The sequence below is a fragment of the Leiobunum rupestre genome, chromosome 8, assembly GCF_980474605.1.
Source record: "Leiobunum rupestre chromosome 8, qqLeiRupe1.1.hap1, whole genome shotgun sequence".
Classification (NCBI taxonomy): domain Eukaryota; kingdom Metazoa; phylum Arthropoda; class Arachnida; order Opiliones; family Sclerosomatidae; genus Leiobunum; species Leiobunum rupestre.
In genome coordinates, this window is record NC_143391.1 from 47,395,881 (window position 1) to 47,423,280 (window position 27,400).

Sequence of the window (27,400 nt, forward strand, 5' to 3'; positions counted from 1 at the left end):
AATTACGCCGGTTTCCGCGAAAATATGCTTGTAGACAAATTCTCAGGTGTTCTCTTCCCCTTCCCGGACCGCCAACCGAGTTTTTCAACGCTGAGAAATCCCCGTTACCCCTTATCTTGAAAATCACCTGTTATTGTACGTGACCTATAGCTTCCTCGATCTTACAAAGAATGAAAGCCTCTTTAGCTTTGAATGTAGTACCAGGTAATATTCGACTGTCAAAATCACCTTTGTGTATAAACTGAGTTTCCTAAATAGTAGTAAAACCAGTGAAAACCTCCCGTCAAAAAGGATGACTTTCCCCTTTATACCAAGAATAAGGTAGACAAAAAGGTGTATGTCCTGATAGTCGGTGTTATTATTCCGAGTCGCATTACTATACGTATGGCGACATCTAGTGTTGGCGAAAGAACTACAACCTTCATATATGGTTGCGATACATTCTTTAAGGCGAAATCGCGGTCCGCCATTTTATTTTGGAATTTTGTAACAGGGCTGCTAGCTCAGGAACTTCCCAGCCAATGAAAGCAGACTTATGTCAGAAATGAGTCTATAAAGGAAAGCAATTGGTATACTCTTATTTACTGTTGACAATAAGAATAATGCCGCTAGCCTCCCTAATGCTGAATCTTGGGCATGAAAAACCTTGAAAATAATTGTCTTTTTTTCAAAAAGTGAACAAAAAATAGGAAAGCATGTTCGGCCCATAAATAACTCTGGCCAGAGCTAATACGTGTTTCTAGCGAATAACATTAGCGAGATAAGGAAATGAATACTTCTATTGTAAGATATACATTTTACACTTCTGCTTGAACGCTATCATCTACTTTTCTAAAATTTTCAGTTCCGTCATAACGGTTGAAACTATTGAACCGAATCATCATTGGTTCAAATGATTACGAGACATCGTGTTTCGGACACCGGATATGAACGGTTTGTTAACTCGTGTCATAAACTGACCGAAGATGGCAGTAGCCATGCCAATTTAAATTTACTCCTTTCGAGAAGCGAGGGGAGCCACTCAACAACCCCCCTTTCTTCTCGAAGAAAAAACCAGTTCTAGAATTCACACGGGAGAGAGCGAACATCCCTCTCTATCCAAAGTTTGTATTTTCTTAATTCGTAAAATAAAGTTCTCGTTAGTTTTACCTTGCAAAGTTAATCGATTTCGCGCACACAATAAAATTTCAGTCTAAATAATTGCTCTCCCAAAACGAGTTAAAACCGTGGTGCCCAAAACCCGGGATATAGAGGACAATCCTAATAAAGTGCGGTTATCAACGAGATAAAGACAATGACGAATGACGAAAGACAGTCATCGAGTGGATTAGGCAAAAGGGGTGGCAAGAATCCACCGACAAAAGAAGATATTTTGAAACCAAATAGAGGAAAACCTCAACGAGACTGTTTTGGACAAGGCCAAATTGGAGGACAACCTCTGGGAACTAAACAGTAAGGAGGACCAATTAGAAAAAAATTGATAGTGAGTTTGAAACAGAAGCCGAAGACTTCGAAGTACTAGATGCCTGGATTACGAATTCGGATGATTATTCAAATAACATTAGAAGAGCTAAAGATAAGCCAACAAAGGCCATAAAGACGTTAGAAAGTGTTCAAGCTAAAGCGGGAGGAATTGGAGCCGTACCACAAAATGGCGGCGTAGCGGTTCAAGCTAGCAGTTCTAGAACGAGCGGGTACCTAACAGCAGTATCGACGACAACGCACGCCGGTGTTACAACGAACACAGTCACCGCGGCGACAAGCGCCATTTTCTCAACGGGACCGATAACAATGATGCCAGCAACCCCCCCTACTCTTAGCGGGACCGGTTTTCAAGGAGCGCCACAAAGCTCTACAATAACGATCGCGTCGCTTCTTCAATGGCTTCAAACTTTCTTGACCCAACAGGGGGCCCAAAGCGTCCCCCCCCCCATCATACTACGCAGAGCAGCGGAACTCCCGCGAACGTATACGGGAACAGCGCGCCTCCACTAGGGGACAAGTGTCAAGCTCTCTCCTCCCACAATACCCAATCAGCAGTGGTATCGGTGCGCAAAGCCACAACGCCGGATATTTAAATTCACAGCTGCAATTACCAAGTTTTCCGAGCATTAAATTACCGGAATATAAAATCCAGAAATTTTTGAGCGACAATATCCAGTGGACAGATTTCTGGTCTATATTTGAAGTAGCGGTGGACAAGCAGCCTATGGAAAATAAACTTGAATTACTTTATTTGAGATCCTATTTAGAAGGTCCGCCGTCAAACGCTATAGCTAGTCTTGAACTTACCGACGCTAATTACGCGGTAGCCATTCACATTCACATTCTGAAGCAAAGGTTCGGGAGAAACGAAGATTTAATCGGCCTTCACGTAAAGAATTTGAAGCTCTTAAATAATTGCTCTCCCAAAACGAGTTAAAACAACTCGACGAGGATACGTGGATTTGTCACAATACAGATAATATTGGGGAAGCGATTTCATTATTTATATATTTTTAATATAAAAATAATATACAGTAGATAACTAATAATAAGTATTGTAATATTTCAATATTACTTAATTATTATTATTTTAATAATTAATATCAAGAACTAATTTACGCCTCTAAGAACTTTGAGCCGTAGCTTTGGCGTGTGCTAGCATCCTCGACGACTTTATACATGAACCGTCGTCTGCTTCCTTATTGGTTCCGCCCCCAAAACGAGTATAGCGCGCCATCTCGTTAATAAAATTAAAATTAAATTATTCGGAAAGAAATGGCGCGTGAAATGGAAGATTCGACTTGTCAGGAACTTGACTTAACTCCCAGTTTAGTGGAATTAATCATTAAAAATGAAATTCAGCGTTGTGGTTTTGAAGATTTAGGTGCTTATTTGTTTTTAAATGATAGTACGACAGATAGTTTTTCTCTCGTAATTGTTAGAAATGGCCAGTGCTATTTTCCTCGGGTTCCAGAACCAAGGCATAACGCGTCTGGGATTAGAAATCAAGGTAATAAATCTTCACATTAATTTCGTTACCAGAGTAAACCAGGCAAAATACATATCATCTCACTTTACTTTCTTTTAGATTCATTTGCAAGACAGCTAGTTTTAAGGGAGCACAACTACTGTGATCTTTCATTTGGAGAACCAGACCGAAGTGTAGAGCGGGGTGAACAAAATATAATTTTGAACCCCTTTCGAATTGTGATTTGCGGCTCTAGCCTACGGGCAAGTTTTCAAGTATTTGGTGTAGAAAAGGCTTTCATCCCATGTACAATTGAGTGGAACAATGTTGCGTTTCAAGTTTCAGAAGAACTTCTTTCACTTTTAAATTATGTCTCTGCTAAAGGAAACTATCGGTTGTGTGAAGGCATTTCACCTGATGAAATGTACTTTAATTCTGAACAAAATATTAACAGCACAACCCTAGTTACTAAAACATCTCCTTATTTGAGATATGAATCCCAAAGTTGTTCGTTTGTAGAGTCCAATCAACTAAAAACCACCACAAAATGCAAAGAGTGCCAGAATTGGATTAATAATCGACGAAGCTACTTGAAACGGAAGGCAGTGATTGACTCTGCACCATGTAAGAAACCAAAAGTGGACGTTTCGTCCAAAATAACACTTGCTAACCTCACACCCCGAAGTTACAAAAAAAGGTTGTCAAATGTGAGAAATCAAAGAAATTGGCTGAAAATGAGAAATAAACAGCTCGAAGCGAAGTTGAATGACCAAAAAGTCCCACTTAATACAGCGCAAAATGCTGAACTGACTGAAATTATTCAAACCATTGATAAGAACTTTAGCAATGAACTAAATGAAGCTATTGATGTGTGTAATAACCCAACAGTTTCTAAGCGATTAAGAAGTGTTTGGGCTGAAGATCGAAATAAAATACACAGGGATCAAGCTAGCCAATTTTTTAAAGATCAGCAAAAAAATGGTGAGTGAAATATTTTCAAAACAAATAGTAGATAGGTAAAATATCCTTCATTTCATTATAATTTTATATAGAAACTGGAAAAAGTGGCAACGTGTGGTCAATGATAACATATCGTCTCGCTCTAGCAGTGTACCTCAGAAGCCCTTCCGCTTATCGAGCATTAAAAGGTTTCCATATTTTGCAACTTCCCTGCGAAGATTCCCTTAAAGACTTAACAAGGGCTAGACTCCAAAGACCTGGAATAAGATACGACTACTTAGAAGACCAAAAACACCGCTATGAAGAAATTCAAGTTGAACAAGTCAAGAAAGGCCTCCTAAAACCACTAGGCGAAGGTATTCTCATTTTTGATGAAGTACATTGCATATCAAAAGTGGTTTGGAATTCTAAGAGTAATGAATTAACTGGATTGGCCTTACGTCCTGAAGAATGTAGATCTCTTGTTGACATGTATAACATGGTAGAAAATGAAAACCCGGCTCCTTCTGATTATATATTGCAGTTTCTTTGGCGGGATATTTCCTACAAATTTGATGTTATAGGGCCTTATTACCCATCAAATGGACCAATAAAATACACAACTCTGTACCCGATCGTCCTTGATATTTTGGATTCATTCCATAGCTATGGTTTTAAGACCAGAGCTTTGGTTTGTGATGGAGCCAGCTCTAATTTGACTTTGATCAAGTTCACACTAAAATTGCAAGGATCCTTCGGATACACTCAAAATGAAGATGGACGCAGGAACCATAGTATAACGGCCTCTTTCAAACATCCTTGCTGGCCCTTGCATAAATTGGCTTGGGTCATATGTCCTTCACACGAACTTAAAAGCATGGTAGCTGCACTCTATTCGTCTCGACCTCTTGGAGCAAAGGCTTTTACATTATGTGGAGTAGAATTTGGTTGGAATGCTATCAAGCAAGTATACGATGAAGATTTAAAAAGGTCTAGCAATGGGGACGCGAAGAGAGTGCGTAACCTGTACAAAAGTTACGTTGAAAGGGATAGCTGGACCCGGCTTAATGTTTTACCCTCAAAAATCATGCAACAAGAAGAAATGCTAGTCGCCATCTATGAAGTAGCAAACCCAGCAACTGGAGAAATTCTTCCGCATCGAGAGGAACTGTTGCTGTCTAGAGAATATTTGCTCAATTGCTCTAAAATATTTGAAGAGGGGATTCTACAACGTGTGAGGCTGGATTCCCCAAACCACCCTGTTTTAACTAATATGGAAGAGGGATTTGCTTTTTTCAACACTTGGCTAGATGATGTTTTGGATTCGTTTCCGGACATTAAAACGACTTCACCCCATCAAAAGGCTTTTCTCTCGTGGCAAACTTGGGACCTGCTTCGGGTAATGGTATTTGGTTTCAAGGAATTTGTCGTAGATTATTTAAAAGAGTGTCCAGGCTACTGTATTATTCCGGGGAGGATAAATGGAAGTGCCATAGAAAGCCTATTTGGACAGTTCAGAGATTCAACCTCCGGAAAGCTATCAGGTACCAACTACAGCTACGCTGCAAGAAATGCTATAATGAAAATTGATGTTCATGGACAAAAGTTCACTCACGACGATTATCGGGGGTGCCATATTGCCATCGCAGATTCCCAGCTTAAGAGAGTTAAAAAAAAACCTATAACCCTTTAAAAAAGGAAATTTAAAAAAAAATTGGTTCCTAAATTTTTTTATGAAACAGTTTCTATATTTTTAAAATGATTGGAACACAATTTTATTTAAAAATTGTTAAAACGTTTTGATTTTAATTGAATTAAACTAAGTTTAAAACTTAAATTGAGTTTCACTTTTTACCACAAAATTTGACTACACCTGGATAATACAAAATATTGCATTGAAAACATTGCATTTCCTGGATACATATATCACAATAAAATTCAATTATCACAGTTACAATTTAGTCAAGAAAAGTTAACTTTTTAGGAAACATTAAACTTAACCCTTTAGAAGTTGAAGGTGGTAAAATGTGGTTTCTACTTCGTACTTTTTTGGCTGTCAAATTTGGAGTTTTGGAGCAGCTTTTTACCTCTATATTACACTTTGGGCCTTTTACTATTTTTTTCTTGGCTTGTAATATTGGGCTTAAATTTATAACATTTGAGCTAGGATTAACTTTTTGAGATTCATTATTTCTGGTAGTTTTCGAATTTTTAATATTTGAACAAGATTTCACTACTTTGGTTTTAGGTTTGGACTTAACGTTATTATGACTAGTTTTAGGATTTAAAATAGCTTTTGTGGTAATGTTTAGGTTTTGAGGTTTCAACTTCTTGATAGGAGCAGCTCTTAGTTTTGTTTTAGCAATCAGTCCCAGTTTGTCTCGCAGCAGAAATCCTCCCTTTGGAACTTTTTCAGAATATGATGCAAATAGGAAATCGTTGAATCTTGCATTCACCATTTTTGATATGAGCATTTGGTAGAATGATAAGCAGTAAGGATTTCCATGACTTAAATCTTTAGCTATGTTAATAAATATCTTTTCCAGTTCCTTGTCTTTCTTTATTCTTGGACATAAAATCTATAAATTTGATTTAACAATTAATATTAAATTACATCAGTGGGGTTTAGGCCCATAAACTTACAGCAGCTATTTTTGGTCCTAGTTCTCTTAGGGTCTCCTTTCGCATTTCTTCTTTAATTCTTTTATCGACCATTATCAAAAATGGATCAAAATTCTTCTTCAGAAAAAACAGAAATCCCTTGTCTTTTAACTGTAGACTGCGGGGAAGGAATTCTTTCTTTTCCGATTGACTCATAGATAGGCAACGAACTAGTAACAAATGGTTTCTGGCCTCATTAAGGCGATTAGACTTCTTTAGCCTTAACACATTTTTCACTACAGAATGTATTCTTTTTAAAGAAGCGCCTCCCAACTGTAACATGCGAGAATCCACAATATTGTCAGTAGCATTAGAAAACTCAGGATGACTAGGTGCAATTTTAGGCTGGGTTTTTTTTACGTTATCTGTCCAAAGCCTCGATATAAGAGCAGAAAGAACTCCCTTGGCAATTGTGATGATTAACGTGGAGAATATATCCAGTTTGTTCTATAAATTATAAATAAAACCAGTTAATTAGGTTTGTATTTAAGTAGGATAAAAATATATATATTTACCATAGATAATCCCTTATTTTCTATTTCCAATGAATGTAGCCACATATCACTCATCAATGACTGCCTTTCAAATATTTCTGAGCCTATGTTAACTATAACTTCACCCTCATTCTCGTGTAAATAAATGCTTTTTTCAATATCTTCTATTATCAGTTCCCTCCATGAAGCCCTAAGATTTAAGTTATTAACTTCAGAACCCTTTTTTTCGTTGTAACTCTGTCCAAATAGTTAAATGCATTCTCGCCATAAAGAAAAAGCAATAGAATTGAAAAACGTTTCAGGTACAATATCAATATCACAGCTAAGCCTTGTCGTTTCACGCCAACTTATCAAAATATCTTTATAACCATTTAAATCTAGAAACTTTTCTTCAACTAAAAACTCATTTAACTGACTTAGTATATCTTGTTCTTTAATTTCTCGAAGCTGTCTCACGGTATTTTCAATAATATCTTTAGATTTATTCTTTTTCTTCACGCACCGACCATTTCCATCAGAGAGACCCTCCATTTTTAAAATCACCAATAATTAAATCGAATGAATGACCGTTAGATGGCGAGCGCTAGTGTGTTTAAAGTTAGCCACGCCTTTCAAAAGCTAGGAAGTCGTCGAAGACGTTGGGAGAATTCACCTCCCTCAAAGTTCTTAGAGGCGTAAATTAGTTCTTGTTAATATGAATAAGATATGATTGTAAGCGACATTGCAACAGGTCTGAGGCCCTTCTAACAGCGATACAGGGAAATTTAAACCGCGTGGGAGGATTATGTCTAGCCTGGCCACAGATAACTACTTGCGTCCCTATACTAACTATTGCCTTAAAACCTCTGCGAGTATTTATATAAAGAGGAAAACCCCTTTAACCAGTGGGGAGATAAATTGCGAACTCAACGCGGGAGTTTTTCCGAGTTTTCACCTAGCCCCACAAGCTGGGATCGAACCCGGGCTCCTCTTGCTGCGAGTCGAAAGTGCTAACCACTTAATAATGAATGAAAAATATTATTTAATAATTATTATTTAAAATTGTGGTTATCAAATTGATTTTTGTAAATATCTATAAATAATTTTCATATACAATACCGACCTTGAAAATATTGATTAAATGAAGTTAAAATTTAAGAATAAAGGTAACGATTAGATGTCAGCTTTGAAAACTTCGCGATGCTGTTATAAATTACGATGCACCTACACCCGATTGTTTTAAATTTCTTGATCGTTGTACCTTCTTTAGAAATTAAAAAATCGGTTTCAAAATTTGCCAAAACGCTTCACAGGTTTTATTTTCCGGCGTTCAAACATTTATTGTGGTTCCTCCGAAACGAATCCTAGCAAAATAAATTTTTTAATTTTACAGAACTGAGAAAACGCTAAAATTATATGATTAGATTAGATCTAACGTATGTATACGTAGAAGCCTACGAAAACCACGTAAAAAATCGTACCTTTTAGAACAGCGGTGGCTCCTTTTCGTGTGAAGAACGTTTTAATCGGTTTTAATATTTCAGTTTCAAAATTAAAATTCTATAAAATTAGCTAAGTTAAAAATTACAATGTCTTTGAAATTTCGTAAAACAATTTTAAAAATTTAATTCGCAAATAAAAAATTCATCAATAATTTGATTTAATGATATATTTGGTGGGAAGTACAGTGTATGTGTGTGGTTCCAAAACTGAATCTCATTTAATAAAATGATTTGCATTTATAACAGGCTGTACAATATTTCGTTATCAACAACAAATATGCTTTGTGTCATTTTATTTCAAGGACACCGGCATTTCCTGACTATCTGTATGCATTTTTGGTAATTCCATTCGTAGAAAAATAGCTCGGGAATTTGTTACAGCTGAAAATTTCAGTTGGAATTACTCGACCCGAAAGCTTGAGTAATTTACCAAAACGTGAGTTGAAAGTTTCCATAATGTTTCTTAAATTCGTTCTGCGAGTGCGTGCTATATAGAAAATATTTAAAAGGGCTCAGAATAATTTAAGGTTAGAGCTACTTAATCACGTGACGGGGCGGAGGAGCTAGTGGCATTTCGGGCCGAATTTCTAAAGCGATTCTGTGAATCTTTAATTTTTAGTACTTTAAAAAGCGTTAATATTTGAATTTCCGTAGGGGGCCAATGCACTAGAATATATCGAGTTCAATTTAAATTGGGATATAAAATTAAACAACGTTAATCAACACCATTATGTTTAAGTAAATAAGTAAATAAGCAATTGAAATACGAAAATAAATATTGGAGTAATACGTTAAATATTTATTTTAAATAAGTTTCGTTGTTGAAAATATTTAAAACCTTAAACATGGTTCAGTTTCTGTGGTATTTCGGTGTTAATTAAAATTCTGAACGTTGTGGCACTTAAATAAAAATGGCGTACATGAGCATCATACATTTTGTCAACTTTTTAACAACATTTAAAATTGTATCGGTATTGACGACCGAATAGGCTCGATATGGCAAAAATTTCTTCTCGTTGCGTAAAGCCATAACGCTTCGATAGCTAATAGCCTTTCAATGTTTCCGACATCTACCGAAAGAGGGCGTAGCAATAGATTTTGGTCGCTAATACCTTTTCTGAATGTTTTCCAGTATAGGCTTAAAATTCAACGTCATCGTAAATATCACCTTAAATGCTTCTACAAAACACCCAATAATTAAAAATATATGATACCAGGGTCGCTTTTGGGTCATCTCCCCCCCCCCCTACCCCCCCCCCCTAGTCCTCTGGGCCATAGGATTTCAATTGATCGCTAATAATTCCAACACCCCGTTCTTCAATAAACTCATATTTAAAAAAATCGGTTAAGTTTTATTTATCTCAAGCTCTCCCAAATTACAATTATCCTAATCGCACTTCACCGAAAATCTTTCCTCCAACCGCATTTCATGAAAATGATACTTCTCCCCAAATATTTCATATATTTGAAAAGTGTTTATCGATGGATTTTAAGCTAATAAGAAGCCCCATTTGGTTTCTAAAAACTCCACAGGTGTTTATTTTAGACACCCAATTCCACTCGAAGTTATTTTTGTTCAGCCTCCAGATTACGTAATTTTTTGGTGTGGTCTCATTATAATCTGATAAAATGAAAATATTACCTACAAAATAAATACCAAAGGTTTGGTTTCATTAGATCAAATAAACGCGACAAATTATCATTAGAGAAATGACCTTCGGAGAATCGGAACCTCAATATGTTTTAGTTTTAGGAGTGAACAAAGATAATATAGAACTCCGTACCCTAGATTCGAATTCTGAGAGCTTTCTGATTGACGGTTTTGTTAGGAAGCGATTACCTACTTCCGGCACTTGACATCCGAAAAATCGGCCTCTATCGGTCGCTGTATTGTCCTATCACGGCCAACTTTGATGACGCGCTGTTCACGCAACAGCGCGTCATCAAAGTTCGCCATGGTCTTATCTTTAGTTGGATACCATGGTAATTATCGAGCGCTATAGACTACGCTGTTATTTCGAATCTAGGGTACGAGGTTTATATTATCTTTGGTGTTAATTAGGAAAAATGGGATTGGGCTAAATGAGAGAATACGGTGAAATCGCCTTTATTTCACCTCGAAATCCATTTTCAGCAAATTTCAGCGGAAGTAAGATTCAATCCGTCCTCAGAGCATAAAATACTACCTGTAAAATATTACGCGTAATATCTAAAATAAATTTGAAATACCCTATGCTAAAATTAAACTAGTAAATAAAATATTATATTTCGAACAATAAAACAGCTATCTATAAAATGTATTTTTAAAACAAAACAGTAAAAAAAAACAAATGTAACGCGCTAAAAATGTATTTTATAAACGCGAGTAAAAGGCGCGTGTTAAAATGTTTAAAAACAAACAAAACGGTTAATATTCTTCAAGTTCCTAACGAGTAGAAGGAAAGTGAGGTCGACACTCCGAACCCGGGTTCGGGTTTGGGTTCGGGATCGAAATCCGGGATTTAAGGGATGAAATGGGGGTAAAATCATCGAAAAGTCAATGTATTTAGGGTATTTCTCGCGACGATTTGTTTTCCCGTATATCAACATATTGTGTCCAGGCCAACTTGTTCATTTATCTACGCTTATCTCGAAAGATACTTGAACGTATATCTTATCATGTTTTATCGTACGGAATAAGTTGAAATGATGTAAAAATTGATAACCTAGGCGACGCGTGCGCAGATTACCCCGGGGGACGCGGTTAATTTGAATTGAAGTGTTTTGACGTCATGGAATATTCGTTGTTAAAGTAGAATGGAAATATTTTTAAACTTCATTTTAATATCATTGTAGTATGCTTGACACTTGAACCAATCTCACGAGTATTTCTTAAAACGAATATCTCGATCGCGTTTTATCGTACGAAATAAGTAGAAATTATGTAAGTTGTATGATTGATAACCTAGGCAGGAAGATAGCGCGCGCGTGCGCGGATTACCTGGGAGGCGTGGATTACCTGGGAGGCGCGGATTGCCCGGGCGCGCGGTTAATTTGAATTTAAAACATGGATTCCCTCTCCGAAATAATTCATGTACCCAAAATTGGACCGCAAGTTTTTTTTCTTTTAGGGGAATCTCTATGGGAGTTTAACATTACAATAAAGCTAATAGGTCCAGTTTGGGGTACTTTTGGTCCGAAATAGGGTACATAGGGCCGAAAATGGTGACTTTGGTCGTTTTAAGGGTACTTTTGTTCTATTTTGGTCCATTTTTGGGTACATCAGAAAAGCAGTTGGAAAAACGAAGAGCCTTATTTTTTTTTTTCCCACCCATCTCCAAACTCCAAAAATGTATTGCTTTAATTTATTTATCGCTTCCCACTGGTTTAAGGGGTTTTCCCCCGAGTTCTTCGGTTTCCCCTTCCATAAAAACTTGTCTAGGTTAACGGTAATAGTTAGTGTAGGGAGCTGTTGGCTCGATCTCGTGGCATGCAGGGCTTGCCACCACCCTCCTACGCATTGTAACCCGGCCACCTGAATTAAGGGCTTCAAAAGTCGCATGATGACTTAGGCCTAAGGTGGTGCCTTGGGTATTAGCCTAGCTGATTATTATTATTATTATAGGTATAAAATAAGATAAAAACCACTTACCTATATTTTAATTACGGTAAATTAAAAATACTTAATTAGTGTACTAAGTTACGTTTAAAAGAACCTTTTGTAACAATTCCAATATGTAAATATAGGTATAAGGATTGAAAAAATACTTAAAGTGGTTTTACTGATAAACTCTAAAGGAATTTAACTTTAAAGGGTATCTTAGATTATTGTTTTTAATTTTATTCAAGTTGAAAACGTATTAAGAGTCCTTCAAAGTACTATAAAAGGATTTTATTTACGAACTTAATTCATATTTTCTTCAAACTTTCAATTCGCTTTTATTACTATTTAAATACGGTAAAATATAATTCTTATACACAAATATAGTCAGAAAGATACTATAAAACACTAAAATTAAAATTAAATTAAATTTGTGTGGATAAGATTTGTAAATATCATTTTGAAACTAATAACTTTCACGCTTTATTTAAGTCAAGCCAATAAAAACAATTACCTATATTTTAAATACGGTAAAATATAAATACATTTCCGATATGTAAATAGGTAGAATAACACTATGAAAAGTTCCTTTTTCTTCTTTTAATACGACAACACACAACTCTGATACGCAAATATATAAAGAAAATATAAAAAAAATTTACTCTACGTTCGATACGTTAAAATACATTTCCGATACACAAATATAGATAAAGAAATACTATAAAATGTAAAAAGGTAGAAAAATACTACACATTAACCATTATGAATTTAAGCTTACAACATCCTTCACGTATAGAGCATAACATATATGTTCAGAGTTAACTTGTTTCCTCGTTATCTTTATCGCATGTGTTTTAAATAGCGTATGGAATAAGTTAAGAATGTACTGAAATGGTGTATGTTTAAACCTCGTAGAATAAAGAGTAAAACATATGTTCAGAGTCGGCTTGATTACTAAAGCGAATAACACAGAGACGTTTCCGGTGTAGTCACGTAGGAAGAAAAATACTACAACACTCTCTATACTCTACATTCAACACGTTAAAATATACTTCCGAAATGCCAATATAGGTAGTAAAATACTACAAAATCTCTATACTTTACCTTCAATACGTTAAATTACATTCCAATATGTAAATATAGGAGGAAAAATACTACAAAAGCCTCTTTTCTTGGCGTTCAATATGTTAAAATAGATTTCTGAAATGCAAATGTAGGTAGTAAATACTACAAAATCTCTATACTCTACCTTCAATACGTTAAATTACATTCCAATATGTAAATATAGGTAGTAAATACTACAAAAGCCTCTTTTCTTGGCGTTCAATATGTTAAAATAGATTTCTGAAATGCAAATATAGGTAGTAAATACTACAAAAGCCTCTTTTCTTGGCGTTCAATATGTTAAAATAGATTTCTGAAATGCAAATATAGGTAGTAATTACTACAATTTAAAAAACGTTGGTAAAAAGAATATCATTTTAACTTATTTAATTGTGTTTTTTACCCAACGAAGCATTTATTTGAATAAAAGTGGTATTTATTTAAATAACCAATAGTTAAATAAAAATTGTTAAATGTTTAAATAATCGAAAGTGAACAAGCCTATTTTTTAAATAAAACAAACAGACTTTAGAGTTGATAAGATTTGTAAATATCATTTGAAACTAATAATTTTCACGCTTTATTTAAGTCAAGCAATTACATTTTTAAAAATGAAAGAAGTTAAACAATATAAAAATTTGTAAATATTGTAAATATTTTTAGGTAATAAAGAAATTAAGAAATGTTTTAATTAAAATATCTTTCATTTTCTACTACATTTTTAAAAATGAAAGAAGTTTAACAATATAATTATTCTAATATAATTTCAAAATCAGGTATTATTTAAAGTACAAATGCATAATTTAGTGAAGCAATTCTTATTTAAATACTTTTATTTAATTAATTTGTGTATCTGAAATGTATTTATTGAAAAATAAGTGGGTTTTACTATTTATCACGGTTTTTTATATATATATATATATATATATATATATATATATATATATATATTGGAATTGTTACAAAAGGTTCTTTTAAACGTAACTTAGTACATTAATTTATTTTGGAAGTTCAAAACGTATTAAGAGCCCTTCAGAGTACTATAAAAGGATTTCATTTACAAACTAAATTAATATTTTCTTCAAACTTTCAATTCGTTATAATTCGAATTTAAATGAAAACATCATGGATTATAGGTGCGTAATCTACTATTAGACCGAACGGATTAAAAAATACTTAAAGTAAGTGGTTTTACTGATAAACTAAAGGAATTTAACTTTAAAGGGTATCTTAGATTATTGTTTTTAATATTATTCAAATTCAAAACGTATAAAGAGTCCTTCAAAGTAATTTAAAAGAATTTTATTTACGAACTAAATCCATATTTTAGAAGTTAGTTTGTATGAAATACTTACTAATACCTGAAAAATTGACTTTAGAGGTGATAAGATTTGTAAATATCATTTGAAACTAATAATTTTCACGCTTTATTTAAGTCAAGCAATTACATTTTTAAAAATGAAAGAAGTTAAACAATATAAAAATTTGTAAATATTGTAAATATTTTTAGGTAATAAAGAAATTAAGAAATGTTTTAATTAAAATATCTTTCATTTTCTACTACATTTTTAAAAATGAAAGAAGTTTAACAATATAATTATTCTAATATAATTTCAAAATCAGGTATTATTTAAAGTACAAATGCATAATTTAGTGAAGCAATTCTTATTTAAATACTTTTATTTAATTAATTTGTGTATCTGAAATGTATTAATTGAAAAATAAGTGGGTTTTACTATTTATCACGGTTTTTTATATATATACATATATATTGGAATTGTTACAAAAGGTTCTTTTAAACGTAACTTAGTACATTAATTTATTTTGGAAGTTCAAAACGTATTAAGAGCCCTTCAGAGTACTATAAAAGGATTTCATTTACAAACTAAATTAATATTTTCTTCAAACTTTCAATTCGTTATAATTTGAATTTAAATGAAAACATCATGGATTATAGGTGCGTAATCTACTATTAGACCGAACTAATTAAAAAAAAAATACTTAAAGTAAGTGGTTTTACTGATAAACTCTAAAGGAATTTTGGAATTTTCTAGAATAGCAAAGTAAAACTAAAACGTAAACCAAGTTTAAAACGAAACTAATAACTGGGAGAAAGGTTGAAGTAAGTAATTTTTTTGATTTTTCGTTTTTTAATTTTTGAGTTCCCTATATTATTATAAACTAAATTAAATATAATTTATGAAAATTTGTGATAAAAGATCTGCTCCTTCGTGTTTTACATATATTTAAAAACTCGAGATTTTAATGAATTGTTTTCAAAGCATGAAAAATATAGCAGATCCTTTGATTTTAATTGTAGTTAGTAGTTACTTAAAAAAAAAGTCGCTAGCTGACTTGGAGCTGGTGTAGTTAAATTTTAAAAATGTGTATTTTAAATTTGTTTGTAAAAGTTTTTTTTGAAAAAGTTTAGTATTATAGTTTAAATTTATTAAATAAAATAAAATATAAATTATACATTTGGTTTAGTCTGAAATGTGAAATGGGGCACCGACGGGGCTGGCGCGGACGCTGGGGCACGGGCGCCACCCGCGTCTCAATGTCTGACTATCATCTCGCAGTTCCATACTGGGCTATTTGACCATCAAAATGACCAAATACACGTATATTTGAACATTTCCTTGACTACATGACAGAAAAATTGTTTAAAGCTCCATCTACTTGGTTACAAAATTTGTTAAATACTTGGCTTTAAGGCCATCTAAATTAAAGTTAGAAGAAGCTAGACAAAGAGAAATTGTTCTGAAAAATAAAATTAAAGATATAAAAACTAACCAATAGTATTTCGAATACCAAATAATTCGACGTATTTGTTTTTGAAATAACTAAATAGTTTGCATATTTGTCAAAAAAAAAACTAAAAAAGTAATTGAAATTACTATTAATTTTACTTGCAATAGTAAAATACTAAACCAAATGTATAATTTATATTTTATTTTATTTAATAAATTTAAACTATAATACTAAACTTTTTCAAAAAAAACTTTTACAAACAAATTTAAAATACACATTTTTAAAATTTAACTACACCAGCTCCAAGTCAGCTAGCGACTTTTTTTTTAAGTAACTACTAACTACAATTAAAATCAAAGGATCTGCTATATTTTTCATGCTTTGAAAACAATTCATTAAAATCTCGAGTTTTTAAATATATGTAAAACACGAAGGAGCAGATCTTTTATCACAAATTTTCATAAATTATATTTAATTTAGTTTATAATAATATAGGGAACTCAAAAATTAAAAAACGAAAAATCAAAAAAATTACTTACTTCAACCTTTCTCCCAGTTATTAGTTTCGTTTTAAACTTGGTTTACGTTTTAGTTTTACTTTGCTATTCTAGAAAATTCCAAAATTCCTTTAGAGTTTATCAGTAAAACCACTTACTTTAAGTATTTTTTTTTTAATTAGTTCGGTCTAATAGTAGATTACGCACCTATAATCCATGATGTTTTCATTTAAATTCAAATTATAACGAATTGAAAGTTTGAAGAAAATATTAATTTAGTTTGTAAATGAAATCCTTTTATAGTACTCTGACGGGCTCTTAATACGTTTTGAACTTCCAAAATAAATTAATGTACTAAGTTACGTTTAAAAGAACCTTTTGTAACAATTCCAATATATATGTATATATATAAAAAACCGTGATAAATAGTAAAACCCACTTATTTTTCAATTAATACATTTCAGATACACAAATTAATTAAATAAAAGTATTTAAATAAGAATTGCTTCACTAAATTATGCATTTGTACTTTAAATAATACCTGATTTTGAAATTATATTAGAATAATTATATTGTTAAACTTCTTTCATTTTTAAAAATGTAGTAGAAAATGAAAGATATTTTAATTAAAACATTTCTTAATTTCTTTATTACCTAAAAATATTTACAATATTTACAAATTTTTATATTGTTTAACTTCTTTCATTTTTAAAAATGTAATTGCTTGACTTAAATAAAGCGTGAAAATTATTAGTTTCAAATGATATTTACAAATCTTATCACCTCTAAAGTCCATTTTTCAGGTATTAGTAAGTATTTCATACAAACTAACTTCTAAAATATGGATTTAGTTCGTAAATAAAATTCTTTTAAATTACTTTGAAGGACTCTTTATACGTTTTGAATTTGAATAATATTAAAAACAATAATCTAAGATACAATTTAAAGTTAAATTCCTTTAGTTTATCAGTAAAACCACTTACTTTAAGTATTTTTTAATCCGTTCGGTCTAATAGTAGATTACGCACCTATAATCCATGATGTTTTCATTTAAATTCGAATTATAACGAATTGAAAGTTTGAAGAAAATATTAATTTAGTTTGTAAATGAAATCCTTTTATAGTACTCTGAAGGGCTCTTAATACGTTTTGAACTTCCAAAATAAATTAATGTACTAAGTTACGTTTAAAAGAACCTTTTGTAACAATTCCAATATATATATATATATATATATATATATATATATATTACTTTAAATAATACCTGATTTTGAAATTATATTAGAATAATTATATTGTTAAACTTCTTTCATTTTTAAAAATGTAGTAGAAAATGAAAGATATTTTAATTAAAACATTTCTTAATTTCTTTATTACCTAAAAATATTTACAATATTTACAAATTTTTATATTGTTTAACTTCTTTCATTTTTAAAAATGTAATTGCTTGACTTAAATAAAGCGTGAAAATTATTAGTTTCAAATGATATTTACAAATCTTATCAACTCTAAAGTCTGTTTGTTTTATTTAAAAAATAGGCTTGTTCACTTTCGATTATTTAAACATTTAACAATTTTTATTTAACTATTGGTTATTTAAATAAATACCACTTTTATTCAAATAAATGCTTCGTTGGGTAAAAAACACAATTAAATAAGTTAAAATGATATTCTTTTTACCAACGTTTTTTAAATTGTAGTAATTACTACCTATATTTGCATTTCAGAAATCTATTTTAACATATTGAACGCCAAGAAAAGAGGCTTTTGTAGTATTTACTACCTATATTTACATATTGGAATGTAATTTAACGTATTGAAGGTAGAGTATAGAGATTTTGTAGTATTTACTACCTACATTTGCATTTCAGAAATCTATTTTAACATATTGAACGCCAAGAAAAGAGGCTTTTGTAGTATTTTTCCTCCTATATTTACATATTGGAATGTAATTTAACGTATTGAAGGTAAAGTATAGAGATTTTGTAGTATTTTACTACCTATATTGGCATTTCGGAAGTATATTTTAACGTGTTGAATGTAGAGTATAGAGAGTGTTGTAGTATTTTTCTTCCTACGTGACTACACCGGAAACGTCTCTGTGTTATTCGCTTTAGTAATCAAGCCGACTCTGAACATATGTTTTACTCTTTATTCTACGAGGTTTAAACATACACCATTTCAGTACATTCTTAACTTATTCCATACGCTATTTAAAACACATGCGATAAAGATAACGAGGAAACAAGTTAACTCTGAACATATATGTTATGCTCTATACGTGAAGGATGTTGTAAGCTTAAATTCATAATGGTTAATGTGTAGTATTTTTCTACCTTTTTACATTTTATAGTATTTCTTTATCTATATTTGTGTATCGGAAATGTATTTTAACGTATCGAACGTAGAGTAAATTTTTTTTATATTTTCTTTATATATTTGCGTATCAGAGTTGTGTGTTGTCGTATTAAAAGAAGAAAAAGGAACTTTTCATAGTGTTATTCTACCTATTTACATATCGGAAATGTATTTATATTTTACCGTATTTAAAATATAGGTAATTGTTTTTATTGGCTTGACTTAAATAAAGCGTGAAAGTTATTAGTTTCAAAATGATATTTACAAATCTTATCCACACAAATTTAATTTAATTTTAATTTTAGTGTTTTATAGTATCTTTCTGACTATATTTGTGTATAAGAATTATATTTTACCGTATTTAAATAGTAATAAAAGCGAATTGAAAGTTTGAAGAAAATATGAATTAAGTTCGTAAATAAAATCCTTTTATAGTACTTTGAAGGACTCTTAATACGTTTTCAACTTGAATAAAATTAAAAACAATAATCTAAGATACCCTTTAAAGTTAAATTCCTTTAGAGTTTATCAGTAAAACCACTTTAAGTATTTTTTCAATCCTTATACCTATATTTACATATTGGAATTGTTACAAAAGGTTCTTTTAAACGTAACTTAGTACACTAATTAAGTATTTTTAATTTACCGTAATTAAAATATAGGTAAGTGGTTTTTATCTTATTTTATACCTATAATAATAATAATAATCAGCTAGGCTAATACCCAAGGCACCACCTTAGGCCTAAGTCATCATGCGACTTTTGAAGCCCTTAATTCAGGTGGCCGGGTTACAATGCGTAGGAGGGTGGTGGCAAGCCCTGCATGCCACGAGATCGAGCCAACAACTCCCTACACTAACTATTACCGTTAACCTAGACAAGTTTTTATGGAAGGGGAAACCGAAGAACTCGGGGGAAAACCCCTTAAACCAGTGGGAAGCGATAAATAAATTAAAGCAATACATTTTTGGAGTTTGGAGATGGGTGGGAAAAAAAAAAAATAAGGCTCTTCGTTTTTCCAACTGCTTTTCTGATGTACCCAAAAATGGACCAAAATAGAACAAAAGTACCCTTAAAACGACCAAAGTCACCATTTTCGGCCCTATGTACCCTATTTCGGACCAAAAGTACCCCAAACTGGACCTATTAGCTTTATTGTAATGTTAAACTCCCATAGAGATTCCCCTAAAAGAAAAAAAACTTGCGGTCCAATTTTGGGTACATGAATTATTTCGGAGAGGGAATCCATGTTTTAAATTCAAATTAACCGCGCGCCCGGGCAATCCGCGCCTCCCAGGTAATCCACGCCTCCCAGGTAATCCGCGCACGCGCGCGCTATCTTCCTGCCTAGGTTATCAATCATACAACTTACATAATTTCTACTTATTTCGTATGATAAAACGCGATCGAGATATTCGTTTTAAGAAATACTCGTGAGATTGGTTCAAGTGTCAAGCATACTACAATGATATTAAAATGAAGTTTAAAAATATTTCCATTCTACTTTAACAACGAATATTCCATGACGTCAAAACACTTCAATTCAAATTAACCGCGTCCCCCGGGGTAATCTGCGCACGCGTCGCCTAGGTTATCAATTTTTACATCATTTCAACTTATTCCGTACGATAAAACATGATAAGATATACGTTCAAGTATCTTTCGAGATAAGCGTAGATAAATGAACAAGTTGGCCTGGACACAATATGTTGATATACGGGAAAACAAATCGTCGCGAGAAATACCCTAAATACATTGACTTTTCGATGATTTTACCCCCATTTCATCCCTTAAATCCCGGATTTCGATCCCGAACCCAAACCCGAACCCGGGTTCGGAGTGTCGACCTCACTTTCCTTCTACTCTAACGGAAAAGATGAAATAAAAAATGCTCCTTATTTTTCGATTTCTAATGAATCTTTCTTTCAATCAGTAGTCATTTAATTAATCGATAACTAAAAACTCGAACTAGGATAGCCTTTTTCAGTCGGGGTGACTCTTATTAAAAATAAAATTAGAACCTTAGCTCTCCCTACAATAAATACAAACTTTAAACCAGAGCCATTTCGCTACACTGCCACCATTACTTTATACAAAGAACTATTTTTCCAAATTTACCAAATAATTTCCAAATTCCCGCTTATTTGTTAGCGACATTACGGAAATACTTATGACTTAAGCTATTACCGTTTATAACATGCTTTCCAAAACTTACCTGAGCATCAATTAAACGATAAATTCCAATCTGACACGCTTTCCGGTTGCCATGTTTCTAGCCATTGTCGTAAGCACCATTTCCCACAGAGTTACGACAAAAATATGAGCTTTTCAATAAGACCAAGAATGTAGCCTCTGATTTCATGAACCCCATAAGCGTGCGAGCGTAACTGAGGGCATCCCCCTCCTTTACAGGAGAAAGGGGGAAAGATTTCACTATGAAAGACGAAGGAATCACAGATTATGAAATTGTAAAAAAATGTCCTAAATTTAGGTAAGGTTCTTCAATTGGGGAAGCTCCAATTCATGTGAAAATACTTATTTAGCTACATGATTATCTTGGTCCTTTATTTTGAATTTTTATGATGAGAAATCGAACGTAATGAAAAATTTACTTATCCCTCTTTATTAAACTGTGAATGATTTCGATATAAGCATACTTTCCCTAAAAATTAATAGTAAATTATTATAATAAGTTAAGATATAACGTTGTTATAAATACATTGTATGGAAAATCTTTCTGTTAATATTTTAACTTAATAGAGCCCACACTAGAAATTAACTTAACGCTACCTTCAGCAGTGTTGTTATGCATCAGCGCAATAGTAATGAACCCTTTACTTATCAGCCAAATAATATATTTCACAAAATTATTAAAATCGCCCATTTTGACCTTTTTTACGTATTCTGTGTTCACCCAAATAAATTCCTGAGAAGACGATTTCCCTTCCATAATGAATGTTGATCGCGTGGTTTAGTTGTAAGCCGAAGATGTCAATACAATTATTATAGCAGACCGTACACGTTTAATGATTTTTGGGAAAGCCGTCTAATAATGGGAATCAACAATTCGTAGTGAAACGAAGGATGATCCTCTGCCGGATACGCGCTTCGCTGCTCCAATACAAATGCAAATCGACAGATATTGTTGTAACCCAGAATATCAGACGATATTAAAAATAAAGCTTGTCTGTCGAATATTTACATTCTGTATCAATCGTGGTGCCCGTTTGAAAGCACTTTCAAAAATGCGCTCCACTCGTCATTACAAAGTTTGGATTTATTTACTGACAACATTTATACATCAGGTAGGATTGAAGTCTATCACTAAATATATATATTACATAAGTTTACATTAGTACAACAAGTAAAATTAATGCCATCAAATTCATCGTATGTAAAACGGTCGGTTTTATAAACTATTCTTTGGCCGTTTTTATAACAAGAATAAATTTGAAAACAACATTTTCACGGATATTTCTAAATTATAACGCTGTCCGAATAAATCAGCGAGTTCAATCAAATCATTTGTTTCAAAAAAGCATCGATTTAAATATCCTGCTATACATCAATATACTTTTGACGTAGTATAATGTGCAAAATACATTGTAGTTTCGGAAGTAATGTAAAACCAGAACAAACTAAATTGCAGGCAGTATTTAATTTTAATTAAGATTTCGTTACCCGTGCAGCAAATAATTAACCATTTTTCATGAAAATGAAAAAAAAAAACAATGAATTGATATCCAAAATATTAAATTAGGGTATATAATATTTCTTCAACTTTTACAATTAATCAAATCGCGAAATGTGTGAAAGATTTCAGGGATAGCCAAATGAATTTACATTTTCTTAAAAAACACTTAGTTTAACTTGGAATATTGCAATTAATTATGATTTTAAAATATTGGTCGTAAATAGTTGAAAAATATTTTTTTTTCTGGAATCAATAACATCAATTGAAAACCATGACAAAGCTTTAAATATAATATATGCCAACAAAAATTCGTAATTAAAGTATTTGTACTCAACAAAAATGGTCGGTCACGTGACTCTCGACTGAATTTAGTTATGGAAGGCAATTTGTTTATTACCGTTATCTACCACATTTACACCTTTTATCATTTTATACCTTAACGTTATCTACCATTATTAACCACACAATTTACCATTTGTAAAAGGAGAAGCGCCAAGCTTTTCGTTTTAGATGTTTATTGAGCCTATAATTAAGATGAAAAAGTTGAATTTACAGGTATTTTGAAATTTTCCTAGGTTGCCTACTTTGCCGAGTTGCTATGGTTACATGACGCTATTTAATGATCATCAAGGTTCCAAATAACAACCACTGAATTTTTTTTAACGCGGCTTTCGGCATATAATTTGTGTTTTCGTTGAAACTTGGTGACATTGATAACTACAGCGAAAAACTTAAAATTATTAACGTTAATATTTAAGTTGAAATAGTGTTTTACAAATATTTTATCGCAAAATTGTTTTTTTTAAGGTTTTTTGCGAAGATCAATCAAAATGGATAGGAACAGAAAGCACAGGTATGTTGCTAAATTTACGCTGATTTAATAATAGTAATAATAATAATCAGCTAGGCTAATACCGAAGTCATCAAGCGACTTTTGAAGCCATTAATTCATGCGGCCGGGTTACAATGCGTAGGAGGGTGGTGGCAAGCCCTGCATGCCACGCGATCGAGCCAACAGCTCCCTACACTAACTATTACCGTTAACCTCAACAAGTTTTTTATTGAAGGGGAAACCGAAGAGCTCGGCGGAAAACCCCTTAAACCAGTGGGGAGAGAAATTGCAAACTCAACGTAGTATTCAATAGGGATGCCCCCAAATTGCCTATGGGACTCTGTACAGTCCTACCGCGCGAGGTCTCGTCTATTTTTTTCTCTTGTCGGCTTCAAATATTTCTTTATGTTTCAACAGGCGCGCCCAAAACTGTATAAATACAACCACAATAACCGTCGCATAAATATCCAAACAACGTACATTATGAAAGTAACATACTGAACTGAAGTTTGAAAAGAATCGAAACACGTGTCTTATAGCAGATCGTTAAACCTTGTAAATTAAAAACTAAGTTGTGTATTTGAATTTAAAGTTGTTAAGGTAAGGCTAATTCGTTTGCATAATATAATCGCTGGCCTGGATAGTTTTTGCCTAGAAAATCTAAAATTTCAACTTATGCATTTGCTTACATTTCACAAATGACAATGCTTACTGAACGAAATAATATGGACTCCATTTAGAACGAGGCAGAGGCGTAGTAACCAGGGGCAATGCCCCTCCCTAGAATTTTGCTTTGAGGGGCAACTAATGTTATTGCCCCTTCAAATTTTTGGTCAGTTGAAATCTTCAAAAGCTCAAATTCTCAACTGTGTCTTTTCCCGCCAATTTACATATTAGTCAAACAGTAACACATGCATTCGGTGAAGCTACACTCCTTTAAAAATTCAAAACCATTATCATTTCATTATTGTGGATTTGTGTTTCTTAAATTCATAAACGACTCTAAAGACTAAAATACACTTCGTATGATAACTTTTGTTACTGTTAATTCCTTAATGACATTCGCGACTGATTACTCTACATCGGTTGCTAAGCTCCTAGACTCCCGTTTCATTTGTCTTTGCCCCCTCCATTTTCTAAAACGTCCCTACGCCCCTGTAATGAGAAGCGGAAGGGAAGGCCATGTCTCCCCAAAACTTGAAAGTACATCGTCCCCCCCCTCCCTCCATCCTGAAACGATGAAACTAGAGGTCGGCGGAACAAATAAATTAACCGCAAAAATTTCAATTAATCATTAAAATTAGCATTATTTGTTTTATACGAATAAATTATACGATTAAACAACGATTTAACATGCAAAATTAATAATTTTTTTCGAATATTTCTGAATAATTTTCGGTTATGGATAAATATAAACAATCGTTTAATTTCTTATTCAAACGCCGACCTCTAGATGAAACCGTGGGAATTTTTAAACAAAGATTTAATTTTTACCCTACTTTATTGAATAAACTTATAGCGCGCTTACATGAGTTAATTATTTTACATGAAGTCGGACTTGGTAGTCTGAACTCCAGACTTCCAAGTTCTACCAGAACCTTTGTTTTTAATGGTCCAGACGCTAATTTTAATTGTAGAAGGCGATACATGCTAGCCCTTATTCTAGAAGGCGATAATCGCGACTCGGCCTTAATGATTATAAGGGACCCCAACAGTTTCGCGGGAGGACCCCGAACCCATAGCCAAGTCACTAAGAAAGCTACTATTTTTAAAATATAATTGATCAAAAACAAATTTTATATTCTAAATAAATAAATGTGGTGGATTTTATTTATCTTTAACTGCATTTGAATTGCTTGTGTATTTAACTTTAATTAATACTAAACACACTGGAACCGTATAGGAACCGTTTAGGAACCGGAACCGATCGGTTCTAAATTTTGAGAACCGGAACCGAAACCGGAACCGATAAATTAAAATTTTAAGAACCGGAACCGTAACCGTAACCGATAAAGCAAAAATTTAGGAACCGGAACCGGATCCGGAACCGAGATAGTCCAAAAAAGTGGAACCGTTGCATCCCTATTGAATACTAGGGATGCAACGGTTCCACTTTTTTTGGACTATCTCAAAATTTAGAACCCATCGGTTCCGGTTCCTAGAATTTACTCGGTTCTTCTCGGTTCCGGTTATCCGTTGCATCCCTAGTATTCAATATTCCCATTAACTTTGTTTCTAGTTCATCTGTATGTAAACATTGTTTTGGTCCGTGTTATTATCAGCGTTTATTTATTTATTTACAACTTTTAGGGAAATATTGGGAAAATCGGTCGCGAGCCAACAGCTTCCTACACTAACAATTCCCGTAACCATAACATGGAAGGGGAAACCCCTTTAACCAGTGGGGGAGATAAATTAAATTAAACGCAGTTGTTTCGAGTTTTCGCCCAGTGCCACAAGCTGGGATCGAACCCGGCTCCTCTTGCTGGGAGGCAAAAGTGCTAACCACTACGCCCCCCCACCTAATGAGTCCCTGAAGCCCTGTTTTAAAAGGAATAAAACCTCTAGTATTTCTACCGCCCGTGGATTCACCTCCTATGGCTTTTGACATATCTGAATTTGCAGAAATTGATGGGGTTTATCTAAAGAACGTGCTGGATATTATATTCTAGAGATGTAAGTCGGAAAATTTCAATATTTTGGCATTTTCGCCTGATTTGTCGAATCCAAAAGTAAAGCTATACATCTAGACTAGTCTAGAATAAAAACCATGAAAAGAAATATGCTTTTCATTTTTTTTTCATTTTTCCGGAAAATTAACAACTCTATTATATTCCCTTCAAGGGCTTTCATTGGTTTTTTTCCCTTTCCTTAAAAAATGTCTCTTTTAAAAAAGGGCTTTTTCGATGGTAGCAGAAAGGAAACATAGACATTTATATGTACACAAAACCGTTTTAACTGAAGGACGCGTGCAATATTTCAAATTTGTTATTGAAAATGCGTCTAATGTAATTTCCTCTTTTATTTTTGTTGCGTGTGACCGCTTCAGAGGCATCCGACACCATGGTTGCCAAATAAAACATTTGTTTTGAACTTGATTTGCACGAAAACTTTCAATTTTTGCATCATCCGAATACGAACGCGGACTTCCACAGATTGTATTGCCACTAATGTGATATCTACAAGAAATGCGTTTTCCCCTTTTCTTTTCAAAAATGTGCCTACGCTCCTATTGGCTTAATGAGCTACTTTAAAGGGAGTATAAAGTATAACGTTCAATGGCGGATCAACGAAATTCATGTTTTGCTGTTAGGAGCGCTGCTCATTGACTTTGAAGGGGATAATCTGTAGAAAAATCTACGCTAATCAACTTCAAAGGGCAAGGATTTCAGTAAAAATTGTACCCCCTCCGAACCATAGATAAAATATTAACATAAAAGGTATTGCTCTAAGCAATTCCCATTTCATGTTGTTGTTTAGTCGTCGTCGTCAACTTACCTGCTTAGATTTATCGTAAAACTAGTGTTCCGTAATAACTAGGGCAAGTTTATTAGTTCCTTTTTTGCTTTAACAGTATATATAAAGAAAAAAAGTAGACTTTTAGAAATTATTATTTTCTATTTTGGTTTTAAAATTTTTAAAATTTGGGGTTTTGATGATTTGAAGTAGAAGACGTTTAATTGGAAGGTGTTTTTACTATACAACTTACTAGCTGTCTAACTTTGAAAAAGATATATAGGAATATACCAGAGTTCACATTTAGCCGAGTGTAAAATGGTGATTTCCTATTAACTACTACCCCCCAATCTTCAAAATACTTTAAACTCCTTTCAAAGACACATCTGATGCAATCTATGAAAGTTAATTTCTTCTGCTTCTAACGTTAAAGGGAGTAAGTTCTAAATCTAAAAACGTCTGCTATCAAGCACTATCAATTGCTTTTTACGCAACCAGGGCCATTTACCCAAACTTCATATTAGAGCTAGTGGCAGAAATGGAAAATTAGGTGATCCACCATTAATATGGAACTTTGTTATCTCTTTAAATGGTATTAAAT

At 32.9% G+C, this 27,400-nt stretch overlaps 1 protein-coding gene across 1 annotated transcript in view; it reads left to right on the plus strand.

The window, feature by feature from the left end:
- Positions 1-7,752: 7,752 nt before the first annotated feature.
- Positions 7,753-27,400, plus strand: part of LOC149933552 (A disintegrin and metalloproteinase with thrombospondin motifs adt-1-like) — a 34,500-nt gene continuing 14,852 nt past the window's right edge. Inside the window, exon 1 of the mRNA XM_090157328.1 lies at positions 7,753-7,777. Coding sequence (XP_090013454.1) covers positions 7,753-7,777 — 25 coding nt within the window. The remainder of the gene's footprint in view (positions 7,778-27,400) is intronic.